Source organism: Salmo trutta, chromosome 2 (genome assembly GCF_901001165.1).
Source record: "Salmo trutta chromosome 2, fSalTru1.1, whole genome shotgun sequence".
Lineage (NCBI taxonomy): Eukaryota > Metazoa > Chordata > Actinopteri > Salmoniformes > Salmonidae > Salmo > Salmo trutta.
Genome location: NC_042958.1, coordinates 62,302,531 through 62,322,240, shown reverse-complemented (window position 1 = coordinate 62,322,240; position 19,710 = coordinate 62,302,531). Strand labels below are relative to the sequence as shown.

Sequence of the window (19,710 nt, the reverse complement as noted above, 5' to 3'; positions counted from 1 at the left end):
TCAGCAGTCCAATTGCACGCTACATCAACTTGAGATATCTGTGGCAATGTGTCGTGTGACAAAACGGCACATTTTAGAGTGGCCTTTTATTCTCTACAGCACAATATGCACCTGTGGAATGATCATGCTGTTTAGTCAGTTTCTTGATATGCCACACCTGTCTGGCGGATGGATTATCTTGGCAAAGGAGAAATGCTCACTAACTGGGATGTAAACAAATTTGTGCGTATGGAAAATGTCAGGGATCTTTTATTTTAAAATCATGAAACATGGGGCCAACCCTTTACATGTTGTGTTTATATTTTTGTTCAGTATAGGTTGAATCAAGGTGTCACTCACCTATACATCGGCGGTTCTTATAGAAGGTAAGGGTTCCATGCCACGTGTCAAAGTGCAGCCCTATGATGGAGCCTTGGCCAAAACGGGACGAGAAATTCACCTTGTCCCCCTTGTGCTGAAGCATACCTTGAATAGGAAATGAATAAAAACCGGAGGCAAATTAGTGAATTACTATGTATAAAGGTGAACCTGTCATATCCATAAGGCATGCCTATTCATAACATTTGTGTGTCATTTCCTCACCTGTGTAGGAAAGTCCCCAGCTGTCCTCGTCCATCCCCAACATACTGCAAAAACTGTGTTGGAACTTGTCCAGGTTGACCTCAGCGGTCCCGATGCCCACCATCTACATAGAAGACAAACATACAATAGTAGGTAACAATGTTAAATACTGTCTGGCTGGTTTGTTGGCCTTGTTTGTCTGCCTGTCTTGCCTTGATTTGCCTTGTCTGTCTATCAAATGATCTATGCTCAGGGCTCGAATTACACACCTTGTGAAAGAAATGCCATACCCCTTGTCAGCTTAAGATTTTGAAGTGGGAAAATGTATCCTGATTATATACAGGGATCTATAATGACGCTTAAGTCTGCAATGCTTTAGGCTAGAATCAAGCTCTCACAAGGAAGATATGAGTCGATGTCTGATGCACATGGGGATATCTTTGGGTCGTCTCTGTAATATTCAGATGCTGAGCTACGTTCTTCTATTGTCGAGGAGTAAAAAAAGAAGAACACTGCTTGGGAAGTAATCTCTGTGACTCTCGCTATCAATTGAGCTAATCACTTTCTGAAAAATAAGATGTTTAACTAAATTGATACTTGATAGTTCAAATAAATTACAATTTTATAACATATTTATTAGGTGAATAACATTTGTGAAAATAGTCAACTTTATTTCCCCCCTATTTAATTCTGTATCATGAAATAGCCTACCTTAAAGATGTCCTGAATTTCAGGAAACAAAGTTACAAAGTGGGATTAAAATAGGGAAAGGAGATACCTAGTCAGTTGCACAACTGAATGCATTTAACCGAAATGTGTCTTCCGCATTTAACCCAACCCCTCTGAATCAGAGATTTAATTGTCATTTTCTGTCAACGATCTACAGAAAATAGTCTGCTTTGTCAAAGTGGAAGAAAAATTCTAACAAGAATCACCTTTAGTAGTGATTACAGCTGTGAATATTTCTTGGGTAAGTTTAAGAGATTTGCACACCTGGATTGTACAATATTTACACATTTAAAAAAAAAAATAATGTTCAAGCTCTGACAAGTTGGTTGTTGATCATTGCTAGACAGCCATTTTCAAGTCTTGCCATAGATCTTAATGCCGATTTTAAGTCAAAACTGTAACTACGCCACTTGGGAACATTCAATGTCATCTTGGTAAGCAACTCCAGTGTATATTTGGCCTCCCAGTGTCTATTGGAAAGCAGACTGAACCAGGTTTTCCTCTTGGATTTTGCCTGTGCTTAGCTCTATTCCATTTCTTTTCATAAAAAAAAATCTCCCTAGAACCATAACATGATGCAGCCACCACCAAGCTTGAAAATATGAAGAGTGGTACTCAGTGATGTTGTGTTGGATTTACCACAAACATAACACTTTGTATTCAAGACAAAGTTCTGTACAGGCTTCCTTCTTTTTACTCTGTCAATTAGGTTAGTATTGTGGAATATCTACAATGTTGTTGATCCATCCTCAGTTTGCTCATATCACCGCCATTAAACTCTGCAAACTGTTTTAACCCCCTAGAGTCGATGTCCGTGCCCCTGCAGAAATCTAGTTGGCCTAATAAAAAAAATCCCCATCAAAATACGTCAGTTTAAACTGGATATGTTTTTTTTTTTTAAATGGGCTGCGTCGCAATCTCTCGCATCCGCCAATAACTTGTGATTTTATTTAAATTCCACCCTAGTCATAGGCCTAAGCCTCCCAGGAATGCTCAGAATTGACCAACTAACAGCTGCTTTTACAAAACAATTCTCCCACGGGGGTCATGCCCCAGAACCCCCCTAGCTTCTTCCTCCCTGGGTACAGCAGTGAGGGCAAGTAACAGTACCATGGGAAAGCCCCGCTGACAGCCCTCATTCACTACTGCTAATACACACGGATCACTCTCAATGTTCTGCTTTTACCCCTATTGTAAGGTTTAAAAACAAACATGATAACAATGCCTTCCAATATGGAGAAAGTTTTCATTTTAGTCTACACTAACTTCTCAGGGCTACGTGGGAGGCTACCGTCCCACCCACGGTTCACACTATTCAACAGCCAGTGTAAAATCAGAGCGCCAAATTCAAAACAACAAAATGGCATAATTCAAAGCTCTCAAACATACAACTATTTTACACCATTTTAAAGATAAACCTCCCCTTAACCTCTACGGGCTAGGGGACAGCATTGAGAATTTTGGAAAAAAATATGTGCCCATTTTTAACTGCCTCCTACACCAACTCAGAAGCTAGAATATGCATATTATTGTTCAGGTTTGGATGGAAAACACCCTAAAGTTTCTAAAACTGTTTGAATGGTGTCTGTGAGTATAACAGAACTCCTATGGCAGGCAAAAACCTGAGAAGGTTTCATGCAGGAAGTACCCTGTCTGACAAGGAGTCGTTCTTCTTGTCTCTGTTTATTGAAGAGTGGGGATCTTAGCTGTAACGTGACAATTCCTAGGGCTCCAATAGGCTCTCAGAACCCGGGAAAAACCTGAACGATGACGAGGCAGCCTCAGGCTGAAACATATTATCTCCTTTTCCAAGTGTCCCATCAGTGGACAATGGAATTAGGCGCGTGCGCGATTCGCCCCCGTGGAGTATTTTCATTCGGCTGTTTAGCTAATTGCAGATTCCCGGTCGGAATATTATCGCTTTTCTACGAGATAAATTGCATAAAAATTGATTTTAAACAGCGGTTGACATGCTTCGAAGTATGGTAATGGAATATTTAGATTTTTTTTGTCACGTTCTGCGCCATGCGCACGACCGTGATTTAGCATTCTGATAGTGTCTAGAACGCACGAACAAAACGCCGCTGTTTGGATATAACGATGGATTATTTGGGACCAAACCTACATTTGTTATTGAAGTAGAAGTCCTGGGAGTGCATTCTGACGAAGAACAGGAAAGGTAAGACCATTTTTCTTATAGGAAATGTGATTTTGGTGAAGGCTAAACTGGTTGGGTGTCTAAATAGCTAGCCCGTGATGGCTGGGCTATGTACTTAGAATATTGCAAAATGTGCTTCATCCGAAAAGCTATTTTACAATCGGACATATCGAGTGCATAGAGGAGTAATGTATCTATAATTCTTAAAATAATTGTTATGCTTTTTGTGAACGTTTATCGTGAGTAATTTAGCAAATTGTTAGTAAATTCCCCGGAAGTTTGCGGGGGGTATGCTTTTTCTGAACGTCACATGCTAATGTAAAAAGCTGGTTTTTGATATAAATATGAACTTGATTGAACAGACATGCATGTATTGTATAACATAATGTCCTAGGTGTGTCATCTGATGAAGATCATAAAAGGTTAGTGCTGCATTTAGCTTTGGTTTAGGTTTTTGTGACATTATATGCTAGCTTGAAAAATGGGTGTCTGATTATTTCTGGCAGGGTACTCTGCTGACATAATCTAATGTTTTGCTTTCGTTGTAAAGCCTTTTTGAAATCGGACAGTGTGGTTAGATTAACGAGAGTCTTGTCTTTAAATAGCTGTAAAATAGTCATATGTTTGAGAAATTGAAGTAATAGCATTTCAAACGTTTTAAAAATCGCGCCACAGGATTGCACTGGCTGTTACGTAGGTGGGACGAATTCGTCCCGCCGGTCCCATAGAAGTTAATCCAACCACATTGTCCAATTTCAAAAAGGCTTTACGGCGAAAGTATAAAGTTAGATTATGTTAGGACAGTGCCAACACAAGAAAAACCACACAGCCATTTTCCAAGCAGGAGAGGGGTCACAAACACCATAGATACAGCTAAAATTAAGCACTAACCTTTGACGATCTTCATCAGATGACACTCCTAGGACTCAATGTTACACAAGACATGTATGTTTTGTTCGATAAAGTTCATATATATATCCAAAAACCCCATTTTACATTGGCGCGTGATGTTCAGAAAATATTTTTCCTCAAACTGCTGGTGAATCAGCACAACAATTTACAAAAATACTCATCATAAACGTTGATAAAATATTAAACTGTTATTCAAAGAATTATAGATAAACATCTCCTGAATGCAACCGCTGTGACAGATTTCAAAAAAGCTTCACGGGGAAAGCACACTTTGCAATAATCTGAGTACAGCGCTCAGAAAAATACATCATACAATACAGATACCTGCCATTTTGGAGTCATCTAAAATCATAAATAGCATTATAAATATTCACTTACCTTTGATGATCTTCATCAGAAGGCACTGCCAGGAATCCCAGGTCCACAATAAATGTTGCTTTGTTCGATAAAGTCCATCATTTATGTCCAAATACCTCCTTGTTGTTTGCGCGTTCAGTAAGCTACTCCAAATGTAGGAAGCGCAATGAAAATTTCACGACGAAAAGTTTAAAAAAGTTAGATTTACGTTCGTTGAAACATGTCAAACGTTGCATAGCATCAATCTTTAGGGCCTTTTTAACATAAAACTTCAATAATATTCCAACGTCTTGAAAAACGTTATGGAACACAGCTACCTCATCATGTGAAAGCGCGCCAATGAACTCATGTCATTTTCTGAGTCACCAACTTCCCGGCCTTCTTGTTCGCTCTGTGTTCACCGCAAAAGCCTGTATCTAGGTTCTAAAGACTGTTGACATCTAGTGGAAGCCTTAGGAAGTGCAAAATGAACCCTAAGTCACTGTGTGTTAGATAGGCAATGACTTGAAGACTACAAGCATCAGATTTCCCACTTCCTGGTTGGATTTTTCTCAGGCTTTTGCCTGCCATATGAGTTCTGTTATACTCACAGACATCATTCAAACAGTTTTAGAAACTTCAGAGTGTTTCCTATCCAAAGCTACTAATAATATGCAAATATTTGACTCTGGGCCCGAGTATTAGGCAGTTTACTCTGGGCACGTTTTCGAAATCGAAAATACTGCCCCCTATACCTTGACAGGCTAACAATGTTACTCTATATATTTATCAGATATTCACTTTCTGCTTCACACTTATTAAATGCCTATTATTTTAAGATTAACATGTAATGTGCCAAATTTATAAAATACATTGGCCAATTCAGAAGGGAAGAGTGAAACTTTCTGGTATCAACATGTATTATAACTGGGATGGCACTGTATCAGTCCACTGTAGATGGAGTACTCTGTCCATAGTAAGTCTCACCTGAGACAGGATAGACTGGGAAACAGAGCCAGTTTCCGACTCAGTCTCGGGGGGTGGTTGAATTTTCAGTTTAGAACTTCATCATTTGGGATATCAACGAAAACGCCATCGGGAGTACAATAATTTGTAGCCTTAAGTTTAGTTAACAAGTCTCTACATGTTCAACATTCCTACAGACTTTCGTTGAATTTCCACGACACTTGTTAACTTTTAACAATTCGACCCCTGTCTATACTGTACTGTGGGCCTACAGTATCTGTAAACATGTAAGGGTTAAGGTTAACCCACTTAGGGTAATTCCTGACCTGAATGTTTTTTGCGTACGTACCATGTCTGTGCCATAGACGGGTGACGTCATCTTGATCTCCCAGAAGTGCTGTCCATCTGTCAGCTCCTTGGTGCCACGGATGGCAGCTGTGCCACAGCTGTACTCAGAGTGGAAGCTCACCTTGCGGTTGTCACAGCTCAGGAGCGCTGCATTGGACTTAACGCCCTCGTCCCACACCCAGTCAAAACCTGCATAGAGACAATATGATGGTTATCCACACTAATTCATGACCCATCCATTGATAAAACCTGCTGCATTTTCCAGGAACAATGTTTAAGCTATACTGTGCATGCTCATATACATAATAGCTCCACATCCATTCAAACCGTGGACATACATATGCATGCACACACATACTGCGCACACAGTATTGTCAGCCCACATCCAGTCGGAGTCAGAACACAGAAACTGACATTGCTTGACAGTACAAAGAGGAGACAATTATTCATTCACCTACACAGTAAACACAGACCAGACTAAGTGAAAGACATACACAGATCCATAGTTCCCCAACCCCGTTCCGATTCTTCCCACTACACACCCTGGTCCTCCTCTCCACACAGGCAGTCGTTGAGGGGCTGGAAGCCCTGCAGCAGAGCCCCAGGGCTTGTTTCCTCCTGGGCGTCACAGTGACAGTAGGACTCCCCTGTCACAGGCACCGTGTCGGACACAACGTCTGTCACCTCCGGGGTGACGGCCAGGTAATCCACTTCTGAGTCCGAGTCGCTGATCTGATTGACGCACATGGGATAGACAGAGATGGTCAAGGCTACCGAGTTGGACATTTGAGAATGTCCCTAGTTTTAACTGAGAGAACAGGTGGACTGAACCACACTTGAGAAGACTAATTTGTGAGAATCTGAGGAATTCGCAATCGGAGCGCTTTCAGAAAGAAAAAGAAAAAAGAAGAAAAAATACAAAAACAAAAATCGACTAGCTTGGCTTAAATTAAGACAAAACCAAAAACCAGCTTAGTAGGTCCTGTTTGAGAAACGTCTGGAAATACTGTGCACTGCAACCTCTCCTCAGTCGGTTACCTCAACTAAAGCACCGAGCTCGTTCAGGTTCTTTAAAGCTTCTATAGGTTGACCCTTTCCCTAAAGAAAGCCCTTGCATTCCCATTGGAGCGCAAGCAGGGTATGCCAACATTTAAAAATAGACCCGTGCCACAAATATGGACCATCCATGCCTTAGGAGTCCCCATTCAGTAGACACAGCCATTTTGAGACAGTTGAATCCACCATGGAAAACTACTGGCTCTAACGAGGTCATATTTTCGATCATGCCGCAGCCTCGTGCTCTCTCTCAGTCTCAGCATTCTCCCATTGCTCTTTAAACTCTTATCACCCCCTCTCTACCCTAACTCCTCTCTGGGTCTGCCCCAAACACACACACACACACACACACACTCTTACCTTTCATCACTCCACCCTTTCTATTCTTTATTTTTTTGAACCACCTGTAGTCCTCGCGCCACTCTTCCCTCCTTTTACATCTCACCACTGCACTCCTCCCTCTGTGTCTCTCTCACTCATCTCCATCACTGCCCCCTCTATCACTGCCCCCTCTATCACTGCCCCCTCTATCACTGCCCCACTCCCTCTCAATCCAATATAAGGGCTTTATTGGCATGGGAAACATATGTTTACATTGCCAAAGCAAGTGAAATAGATAAACAAAAGTAAAATAAACAATAAAAAATGAACAGTAAACATTACACTTACAAAATTTCCAAAAGAATAAAGACATTTCAAATGTCATATGTCTATATACAGTGTTGTAATGATGTGCAAATAGTTAAAGTACCAAAGGGAAAATAAATAAACAAATATAGGTTGCATTTACAATGGTAAATATAACCTACTCCCCCCCCCACTTCCATCCATCCCCCTTCTCCCGGTTCTCACCTGTGTGTGTTCGTCGCCCCACTCTTCTCTGTCATTCACCAGTACCACGGTGTCAATATCTCGTCGGATGTCGCTCCACACGTAGTGCGGAGCTTGGCTGTTCCTGCTTCTCCGTAGCATGGCCGCTCTAAAGGGACAGGAAGGAAAATAAATTTAAAAAAAATCACAAATAAATGAAATATAACATACATAATATACAATACAAAGGATTGTCATAAAACATTAGTAATATCATTTTATAACCTATATCCCACAATTTCAGCATGGTGAACTTATGTTGGCAGACATGTGCATCCCATTGCCCTACTTGAAACTAGGCGAAATATGTTTCGAAGATCACACTACACACGTTCAACTTGAATCATTTATATGCCCTGCTGGTGGGAACAATATGATCAGTTAAAATACTCAGTCACATGTAGTGGTGAAGTTGAAATATCAATGGAGTTGATGTAGCATCTAATAAAATATATTATATTTGGAAACAACATTGATTTTATTGGTTTATTTGGGTTACATGATCCAGATAGGGATGTCATTTGGCATAAGAAATGACACAAGATTGTTTTTCAAATACTGAAAGGGCGACAGCACTGAGCAAGTGTTCATTTCAACTAACTCACTTCAAACATTATACAAACAGGCAAACTAGGTCGATTGTATCCTCTTTCACCCCTACCCCCTTACCCTCTATGGGCAATACAAGATGCCAACTATTTTTATTTAACTAGGCAAGTCAGTTAAGAACAAATTCTTATTTACAATGACGGCCTACTCCGGCCAAACCCAGATGACGCTGGACCAATTGTGTCGCCCTATGGGACTCCCAATCACGGCCAGATGTGAACCAAGTACTATAGTGATGCCTCTTGCATTGAGATGCAGTGCCTTAGACCACTGCGCCACTCGGGAGCCCAAAACTAGTCCTTGAGACAGCACTGAAACAAAGGTTTGGGGTCAATACCATTTGAATTCGGTCAATTCAGGAATTAAACTGAAACTAGAAAGGGTCATTTTAAGAAAAATTGTGTGACTTGCTTCAGCTGACCAAAAGTATTTTTTGTAGAAGTTGTTGGAGGCTAGTGTGGTGGGAAAGTAACAGCAGAAGTAGTGACTGCAGTACAGGAGGTGGGAAAAAGTACCCTATATATATATATATATATATATACACACACTGCTCAAAAAAATAAAGGGAACACTTAAACAACACAATGTAACTCCAAGTCAATCACACTTCTGTGAAATCAAACTGTCCACTTAGGAAGCAGCACTGATTGACAATAAATGTCACATGCTGTTGTGCAAATGGAATAGACAACAGGTGTAAATTATAGGCAATTAGCAAGACACCCCCAATAAAGGAGTGGTTCTGCAGGTGGGGACCACAGACCACTTCTCAGTTCCTATGCTTCCTGGCTGATGTTTTGGTCACTTTTGAATGCTGGCGGTGCTTTCACTCTAGTGGTAGCATGAGACGGAGTCTACAACCCACACAAGTGGCTCAGGTAGTGCAGCTCATCCAGGATGGCACATCAATGCGAGCTGTGGCAAGAAGGTTTGCTGTGTCTGTCAGCGTGGTGTCCAGAGCATGGAGGCGCTACCAGGAGACAGGCCAGTACATCAGGAGACGTGGAGGAGGCCGTAGGAGGGCAACAACCCAGCAGCAGGACCGCTACCTCCGCCTTTGTGCAAGGAGGAGCAGGAGAAGCACTGCCAGAGCCCTGCAAAATGACCTCCAGCAGACCACAAATGTGCATGTGTCTGCTCAAACGGTCAGAAACAGACTCCATGAGGCTGGTATGAGGGCCCGACGTCCACAGGTGGGGGTTGAGCTTACAGCCCAACACCGTGCGGGACGTTTGACATTTGCCAGAGAACACCAAGATTGGCAAATTCGCCACTGGCGCCCTGTGCTCTTCACAGATGAAAGCAGGTTCACACTGAGCACGTGACAGACGTGACAGAGTCTGGAAACGCCGTGGAGAACGTTCTGCTGCCTGCAACATCCTCCAGCATGACCGGTTTGGCGGTGAGTCAGTCATGGTGTGGGGTGGCATTTCTTTGGGGGGCCGCACAGCCCTCCATGTGCTTGCCAGAGATAGCCTGACTGCCATTAGGTACCAAGATGAGATCCTCAGACCCCCTGTGAGACCAAATGCTGGTGCGGTTGGCCCTGGGGTCCTCCTAATGCAAGACAATGCTAGACCTCATGTGGCTGGAGTGTGTCAGCAGTTCCTGCAAGAGGAAGGCATTGATGCTATGGACTGGCCCGCCCGTTCCCCAGACCTGAATCCAATTGAGCACATCTGGGACATCATGTCTCGCTCCATCCACCAACGCCACGTTGCACCACAGACTGTTCAGGAGTTGGCGGATGCTTTAGTCCAGGTCTGGGAGGAGATCCCTCAGGAGACCATCCGCCACCTCATCAGGAGCATGCCCAGGCGTTGTAGGGAGGTCATACAGGCACGTGGAGGCCACACACACTACTGAGCCTCATTTTGACTTGTTTTAAGGACATTACATCAAAGTTGGATCAGCCTGTAGTGTGGTTTTCCACTTTAATTTTGAGTGTGACTCCAAATCCAGACCTCCATGGGTTGATAAATTGGATTTCCATTGATTATTTTTGTGTGATTTTGTTGTCAGCACATTCAACTATGTAAAGAAAAAAGTATTTAATAAGATTATTTCTTTCATTCAGATCTAGGATGTTGTTTAAGTGTTCCCTTTATTGTTTTGAGCAGTAATATATATATATATATATATATATATAGGGTACACACACACACACACAACTTATTTCACTATACCACTTTAGTGAAATAAACCTACCCTGATAGAAAATGACTCAAGGTGAAAAATCACCCAGTAAAATACTACCGGAGTAAAAGTCTAAAATGATTTGGTTTTAAATATACTTATGTATCAAAAGTAAAAGTATAAATCATTTCAAATTCCTTATTCTAAGCAAACCAGACAGCACCATCTTATTTTTTTACGGATAGCCAGGGCCACACTACAACACGCTGACATCATTTACCAATGAATCACGTGTGTTTAGTGAGTCCGCCAGATCAGAGGCAGCTGGGATGACCAGGGATGTTCTCTTGATAAGTGCATGAATTGGACCATTTTCCTGTCCTTCTAAGCATTCAAAATATAATTAATTATTTAGGGTGTCAGGGAAATTGTATGGAGTAAAAAGTACATTATATTCTTTAGGAATGTAGTGAAGTAAAAGTAGTCCAAACTATAAATAGTAAAGTAAAGTACAGATACCGCAAAGTAGTACTTTAAAGTTTTTTTACTTAAGTACTTTACAGCACTGCTGCAGTAGTGGTGGAATAGTGACTGTTGCAATAGTGACTGTAGGCCAGTAGTAGAAGTAGGCTAGTATTGACAGTGGTAGTAGTAGTCCTAGTAGTTGTAGAAGTAGTAGCAGTACACTGCAGCAGTAATAATTACTGTTGTAGATAGGTAGGCTAAATGGCAGGCTAATGGTCATTACAAACTACGTGGTTCAAGCCCTGAATGCTGATTGGCTGAAAGCCGTGGTATATCAAACCATATACCACGGATATGACCCCCCAAAAAATACTATAATTACGTTGGTAACCAGTTTATAATAACAATAAGGGGGTTTGTGGTGTATGGCCAATATTGTCACGCCTGTTCCCGCTCTCCCTCTCTGGCACTCGAGGGCGCCAGGCTGCCCTTCATTACGCACACCTGTCACCATCATTATGCGCATCAGCGCTCAGTGGACTCACCTGGACTCCTTCACTTTGTTGATTGCCTTCCCTATTTCTGTCTGCTCCTCAGTTTGTTCCCAGTGTCAGCATTAATGTCGTTCTGTGTTCATGTCCAGACGCTGTCCTGTCCTGTTCCATGTCCGTTGCTAATTAAATGTTCACTCCCTGTACTTGTTTCTCGTCTACCAGCGTCGATCCTTACAAATATACCACGACTAGGGGCTGTATCCAGACACTCCACGTTGCATCGTTCATAAGAACAGCACTTAGCCGTGGTATAATTGCCATATACCAAACCTCCTCATGCCTTATTGCTTAATTACAACTCAGTGTCACATCCTGACCATAGTAAGGTGTGATTTACTGTCTCAGCCTCCAGTATTACTGTCTCAGCCTCCAGTATTTATGCTGCAGTAGTTTATGTGTCGGGGGGCTAGGGTCAGTCTGTTACATCTGGAGTATTCTCTTGTCTTATCCGGTGTCCTGTGTGAATGTAAATATGCTCTCTCTAATTCTCTCTTTCTTTCTTTCTTTCTCTCGGAGGACCTGAGCCCTAGGACTACCTGGCATGATGACTCCTTGCTGTCCCCAGTCCACCTGGCCATGCTGCTGCTCCAGTTTCAACTGTTCTGCCTGCAGCTACGGAACCCTGACCTGTTCACCGGACGTGCTTGTTGCACCCTCGACAATTACTATGATTATTATTATTTGACCATGCTGGTCATTTACGAACATTTTAACATCTTGACCATGTTCTGTTATAATATCCACCCGGCACAGCCAGAAGAGGACTGGCCACCCCTCATAGCCTGGTTCCTCTCTAGGTTTCTTCCTAGGTTTTTGGCCTTTCTCGGGAGTTTTTCCTAGGGAGTTTTTCCCAGCCACCGTGCTTCTTTCACATGCATTGCTTGCTGTTTGGGGTTTTAGGCTGGGTTTCTGTACAGCACTTTGAGATTTCAGCTGATGTACGAAGGGCTATATAAATAAATTTGATTTGATTTGATTTGATTTGATTTTCGATGGTAGAGTAGGTCAGGGCGTGACAGGGGGTGTTTTGTGTTTTTCTATGTTTTCTATGTTTAAGTTCTAGTTTTTCTATTTCTATGTTGTCGTTTTTTGGGTTGATCTCCAATTGGAGGCAGCTGGTCCTCGTTACCTCTGATTGGAGATCATATTTAAGTAGGAGTTTTTCTTCCTGGGTTTTGTGGGTGATTATCTTTTGAGTAGTGTTTGTTTCTCTCTGCGTCACGGTTTGTTGTTTTGTAAATTCAGTTATTTATGTTTTGCAAAGTTTCACGGATTTAATAAAATGTGGAACTACAACCACGCTGCACTTTGGTCCGATCCTTTTGACAGCCGTGACACTCAGTTTCGTGTTCTGCATACGAAAAGCCCTTAGCTGTGGTATATTGGCCATATACCACACCCCCTCATGCCTTATTGCTTAATAACTCTGCTTCGCATCCTGCCTAAGAACAGCACTTAGCTGTGGTATATTGGCCATATACCACAACCCTTGGGCCTTACTGCTTAAATATACCACAGCTAAGGGCTGTTCTTATGCACGACGCATTGCGGAGTATACCACTGCCTTACTGCTATTATTAACTGGTTACCAACAATAGTAAGAGTTTTTGTCACACATGCATACATATATATTGTTTAATACTGTTTAAGCCATTCAGCATCCATGACCCAAACTACCCAGATTATAATCAGTCTTATGTGCTTCCCCAGTTAAAGATGAGATCCGCGACAGGTGAAACAGCGCCACTAGTCGCCCCAGGCGCATTTGTTATTGTTGTGTCAAATCGGATGGCCTGTTGTCCGGGCCTCTGGTAGTCTCTATGGGGGTGTCACAGGGTTCAATTCTTGGGCCAACTCTTTTCTCTGTATACATCAATGATGTCGCTCTTGCTGCTGGTGAGTCTCTGATCCACCTCTACGCAGACGATACCATTCTGTATACTTCTGGCCCTTCTTTGGACACTGTTAACAACCCTCCAGACGAGCTTCAATGCCATACAACTCTCCTTCCGTGGCCTCCAACTGCTCTTAAATACAAGTACAACGAAATGCATGCTCTTCAACCGATCGCTGCCCGCACCTGCCCGCCCGTCCAGCATCACTACTCTGGATGGTTCTGACTTAGAATATGTGGACAACTACAAATACCTAGGTGTCTGGTTAGACTATAAACTCTCCTTCCAGACTCACATCAAACATCTCAGATCCAAAGTTAAATCTATAATTGGCTTCCTATTTCGCAACAAAGCATCCTTCACTCATGCTGCCAAATATACCCTCGTAAAACTGACCATCCTACCGATCCTCGACTTCGGCGATGTCATTTACAAAATAGCCTCCAATACCCTACTCAATAAACTGGATGCAGTCTATCACAGTGCCATCCGTTGTCACCAAAGCCCCATATACTACCCACCACTGTGACCTGTACGCTCTCGTTGGCTGGCCCTTGCTTCATACTCGTCGCCAAACCCACTGGTTCCAGGTTATCTACAAGACCCTGCTAGGTAAAGTCCCCCCTTATCTCCGCTCACTGGTCACCATAGCAGCACCCACCTGTAGGACGCGCTCTAGCAGGTATATCTCTCTGGTCACCCCCAAAGCCAATTCCTCCTTTGGCCGTCTCTCCTTCCAGTTCTCTGCTGCCAATGACTGGAACGAACTACAAAAAATCTCTGAAACTGGAAACACTTATCTCCCTCACTAGCTTTAAGCACCAGCTGTCAGAGCAGCTCACAGACCACTGCACATAGCCCATCTATAATTTAGCCTTAACAACTACCTCTTCCCCTACTGTATTTATTTACTTTGCACCCCATTATTTCTATTTCTACTTTGCACTTTCTTCAACTACAAATCTACCATTCCAGTGTTTTACTTGCTATATTGTATTTACTTTGCTACCATGGCCTTTTTTGCCTTTACCTCCCTTATCTCACCTCATTTGCTCACATTGTATATAGACATATTTTTCTACTATATTATTGACTATGTTTGTTTTACTCCATGTGTAACTCTGTGTTGCTGTATGTGTCGAACTGCTTTGCTTTATCTTGGCCAGGTCGCAATTGTAAATGAGAACTTGTTCTCAACTTGCCTACCTGGTTAAATAAAAAAATAAAATTGTTATCGTTTTGTTCTTTAAAAGGAAGAGATGATGGCCTCCCGAGTGGCACAGCAGTCTAAGGCACTGCATTGCAGTGTTGCAGCGTCACTACAACTTCGGGTTCGATTCCAGTCTGTGTCATTACCGGCCATGACCGGGAGTCCCATAGGGCGGCGCACAATTGGCCCAGCGTCGTCCGGGTTAGGGGAGGGTTTGGCCGGGGGGGGCTTTACTTGTCTCATCACGCTCTAGCGACTCCTTGTGGCGGGCCGGGCGCCTGCAGTCTGACAATGGTCGTCAGTTGAACGGTGTTTCCCACGACACATTGGTGCGGCTGGCTTCCGGATTAAGCGAGTTGGTGTTAAGCGTGGTTTGGCAGGTCATGTTTCGGAGGACGCATGACTCGACTTTCGCCTCTCCCGAGCCCGTTGGGGAGTTGCAGCAATGAGACAAGATCGTAATCACGAAATTGGGGAGAAAAGAGGGGTAAAAAAAAAGCAGATGAGCATCCAGCAACGTAATGAAATAAAAATTGTAGTACATGCTCTGCTGTTCTATCGCGTGTGCATGATGTGTAAGGATGTCTGAGGGAATAAAACAGTGTTTGTTGGTTGGAGTAACCTATTTGTTGTTGTAATATTGCATACGGACGTGGTAGTGTCACAGCAACGGATTCCAACTTTAATTCAACAGTGGGAAGTTAGCTTAATGAAAGTATTTGATGTGGTCACTAAAACAGCTGTATCTCTTGCTTGATAGAAGATAGTTGTCTACCTTGTTGGGAAAGTGGTCAAAATGTCAGTTTTATCTAAAAGTTGTGAGAAAAAGTAGTTGATATGGTTACTTAAATAGCTGTATCTCTGGATTGATATTATATTTTTCTAATCCGATTCCAGATTTGAATAGCAGAAAAATAGGTAAAGATGCCATGTGCTCTAAGTTGTTGTTTAACTTGTTGGGGAAGTGGTCAAAATAGCTGATTTGTGCAAAAGTCCGTTTTTACAGTGAAATCAACGTTGATTTAACTATGGGAAGTTTAGAATGTCTGAAATTGGAATTTAACTGAATTGAAATGGAATTTCAGTTAGCTTCCTGAATTTAAATAGAACTGACCCCTAGCCTGCTTGAAACATATAGGCTCCACAGAAAAACACACAAACTGAACTCTGGAGTTGCTAACCTATATTCTCCCTTGTTTGAGGTTGAAGTACTGTTGCTCCATATGGACTGTTTCCACATGTAAGTTTGACCTTTAAATCCAACATGCCTTCTAGTGTGCCACTTTGGCAGTGAGTCTGCAGTCTGTGAGCCGGTTCACGAGATCAACAGTGATAATGTTTGACCCACTGACTGCATCGAGTGATGTGATCATAAAATATTAAGCCCCTGGGTGGGGTTGGGGGAATGGGATGGGGGTGGAGGCCCACTTGTGTCCCTATCATAAGGATTTGATTTGGGGTCAAATAATGTATGCTGAGAGGAGTTGAGCTGACATGGAATCTGCAACTGACGGCACGCCTTGCTTAGGCCTAATGTTTCCACAGAAAACAGGTGGCAGCTGGGTAGACTGCTGTCCAAACAGGTGCACCAGATAATTGCCAATGGTTTAGATAAGGGAGTCTGATGCGCCTCACTTTAACAGTGCTTAGCCTATATACTCCATCACCGTCATCTGAGTAACGCAGGCTGCATCCATGGCTCCACGTCAATCAAAATCAAATGTATGTTATCTGGATACAAGCTCAACCCATTTCTTTTTATGCATGAGCACCAAACACATAGGTTGTTTATTTTCTTAATACATTTTTATTCAGAGACAAGTTTGCATTGGTCTTAGCTTACTTCCTTATGTCCAAGATGCAATGGGTTATTTAGTAAACATTTATATGTAAGTAGTTTCCCCCTGAATTTAAGTAAATATTGGTTTTCCAATCCATAAGTCCCTATTGATTTCCTATATATTCATTACATAGTAATACAGTTAGTTGAACCAAAAGTGTAATGTCATTGTACACTGTTAAAGTTGACATTTTTGATTCACATAAAAGCCATAGGCTGGCTATACTTAACTGATATCTAAGGAATGTCAAATATATAACACAATAGCCATTTAAATTTCAGTCATTTAGCAGACAGACTTATCCAGAGAATTTACAGGAGCAATTATAGTTAAGTGCCTTGTCCAATGCTCTTAACCGCTAGGCTACCTGCCCCCCTACTTTCATTAAACTAGGAAAAGGTTCCTACCTTATAGTTGTCTTCTTATGAACTATTTTGCATGGTAGGTCTTCTATACCAGACTCCTGAGTGTGACAGGTGCAACTTGCTCAGTGACCTAGTTCCCTGCACGCCAGAGAGCAACAATACCCTTACACGCCCACACCTAGCACTGATTGGATAAGTGTGCTAAAAGGGAGGAGTCTATGCTAATTTGTCTATCTAGATAGGGTATATATAAAATTCTGGTAGAGTTTGTATTGTGGCTTTATGTAGGTGTCATTTGTGGCAGTATTAACAGGCTTTACTTATTGATGCATGTTCTCATTGCCCTGGTTAGATAAAGCATGAGAATTCGGAACAGACAGTAAATATTTATTTGATAATATTGTCAAAATTTGATATTACAAAAATATATTTTTTAAGTTTACCTTTATGAACATCAGGAAATATTCAAGGGAAATTAATTATCTTTATAGCCAAAATGAGAAAGGTGGCATTCCTGAACGTCAAGGACCAAAGCATAAATGACATTTAAAACAAATGCAACGTCTGCAGTCATTAAAATTCACACGCGAGGGGGGGGGGGGGGGGGGGGGTTCTAGGGTAGGTACAGAAATCCTAATCACAAAATTCAATAGAGGCCAAGGCTGCATGACCACACTTGCAGTATGTGGCCTCAAAGCTTCCTTAAAACCTGTTGTGGATAGGGGGCAGTATTTTCACGGCCGGGTGAAAAAAAACATACCCGATTTAATCTGGTTACTACTCTTGCCCAGAAACTAGAATATGCATATAATTAGTAGATTTGGATAGAAAACACTCTAAAGTTTCTAAAACTGTTTGAATGGTGTCTGAGTATAACAGAACTCATATGGCAGGCAACAACCTAAGAAGATTCCAAGCAGGAAGTGGCCTGTCTGACAATGTGTAGTCCTTCTGTTGCATCTCTATCGAAATTACAGTTTCTGACCTGTTACGTGACACTTTAAGGCTTCCATTGGCTCTCTAAAGCATTCAGAAACCAGATTGCGGTGTCTCCTGTCTCTGGGCAGATAACAGCAGCACAGTTTGTCAGTGGACTGCCTGGTGACAGAGACTGGAGATGCGCGTTCACGAGACCTCACCATTTTTTCTTTTCCTCTTTGAATGAATACAACATTGTCCGGTTGGAATATTATCGATATTTTATGAGAAAAATAGCATAAAAATTGATTTTAAACAGCGTTTGACATGCTTCTAAGTACAGTAATGGAACATTTTGAAAAAAAATTGTCACGAAATGCGCTCGCACGTTACCCTTTGGATAGTGACCTGAACGCACGAACAAAACTGAGGTATTTGGATATAACTATGGATTATTTGGAACAAAAACAACATTTGTTGTTGAAGTAGAAGTCCTGGGAGTGCATTCTGACGAAGAACAGCAAAGGTAATACCATTTTTCTAATAGTAATTCTGAGTTTAGTGAGCCCCGAAGTTGGCGGGTGTCTGAAAAGCTAGCTTGTGATGGCTGAGCTATGTACTCACAATATTGCAAAATGTGCTTTCGCCAAAAAACTATTTTAAAATCTGACATAGCGATTGCATAAAGGAGTTCTGTATCTATAATTCTTAAAATAATTATGTATTTTGTCAACGTTTATGATGAGTAATTTAGTAAATTCACCGGAAGTTTTGGGTGGGAATGCTAGTTCTGAACATCACATGCTAATGAACAAAACAAAAAACATGCAGTGTATGTAAACTTCTGACCCACTGGGAATGTGATGAAAGAAATAAAAGCTGAAATAAATCATTCTCTACTATTATTGACATTTCACATTCTTAAAATAAAGTAGTAATCCTAACTGACCTAAGACAGGGAATTGTTAGTAGGATTAAATGTCAAGAATTTTGAAAAACTGAGTTTAAATGTAGTTGGCTAAGGTGTATGTAAACTTCCCACTTCAACTGTAAAGTGCATTCGGAAAGTATTCAGACCAAGACTTTTTGTTACATTACAGCCTCATTCTAAAATTGATTACACCATTTTTTCTTCCATCAATCTACACACAATACCCCGTAAATATCACATTTACATAAGTATTCAGATCCTTTATTCAGTACATTGTTGAAGCACCTTTGGCAGTGATTACAGCCTCAAGTCTGGGTATGATGTTACAAGCTTGGCAAACCTGTATTTGGGGAGTTCCTCCCATTCTTCTCTGCAGATCCTTTCAAGCTCTGTCCGGTTGGATGGGGAGCGTTGCTGCACAGCCATTTTAAGCTCTCTCCAGTGATGTTCGATCAGGTTCAAGTCTGGGCTCTGGCTGGGCCACTCAAGAACATTCAGAGACTTGTCCCAAAGACACTCCTTCATTGTCTTGGCTGTGTGCTTAGGATCGTTGTCCTGTTGGAAAGTAAACCTTTGCCCCAGTCTGAGGTCCTGAGCGCGCTGAAGCAGGTTTTCATCAAAGATCTCTCTGTACTTTGCTCCGTTCATCTTTCCCTCGACTAGTCTCCCAGTCCCTGCCGCTGAAAAACATCCCCACTTCATGATGCTGCCACCACCGTGCTTCACCGTAGGGATGGTGCCAAGATTTCTCCAGACGTGATGCTTGGCATTCAGGCCATAGAGTTCAATCTTGGTTTCATCAGACCAGAGAATCTTGTTTCTCATGGTCAGAGTCCTTTAGGTGCCTTTT

The 19,710-nt window shown here is 42.0% G+C and overlaps 1 protein-coding gene across 2 annotated transcripts in view; it reads right to left on the bottom strand.

Moving 5' to 3' along the window:
* Positions 1-19,710, bottom strand: part of spsb3b (splA/ryanodine receptor domain and SOCS box containing 3b) — a 28,328-nt gene that overhangs the window by 2,040 nt on the left and 6,578 nt on the right. Inside the window, exons 1-6 of one of the 2 annotated variants that reach the window (XM_029710264.1) lie at positions 17,054-17,123; positions 7,919-8,045; positions 6,553-6,742; positions 6,012-6,199; positions 583-685; positions 340-465 (exon numbers count right to left, since the gene is read on the bottom strand). In XM_029710264.1, coding sequence (XP_029566124.1) covers positions 340-465; positions 583-685; positions 6,012-6,199; positions 6,553-6,742; positions 7,919-8,038 — 727 coding nt within the window. In that variant the 5' untranslated portion in view covers positions 8,039-8,045; positions 17,054-17,123. Of the gene's footprint in view, positions 1-339; positions 466-582; positions 686-6,011; positions 6,200-6,552; positions 6,743-7,918; positions 8,046-17,053; positions 17,124-19,710 lie in introns of those variants that run through there. The other variant, XM_029710273.1, reaches the window with a different exon arrangement.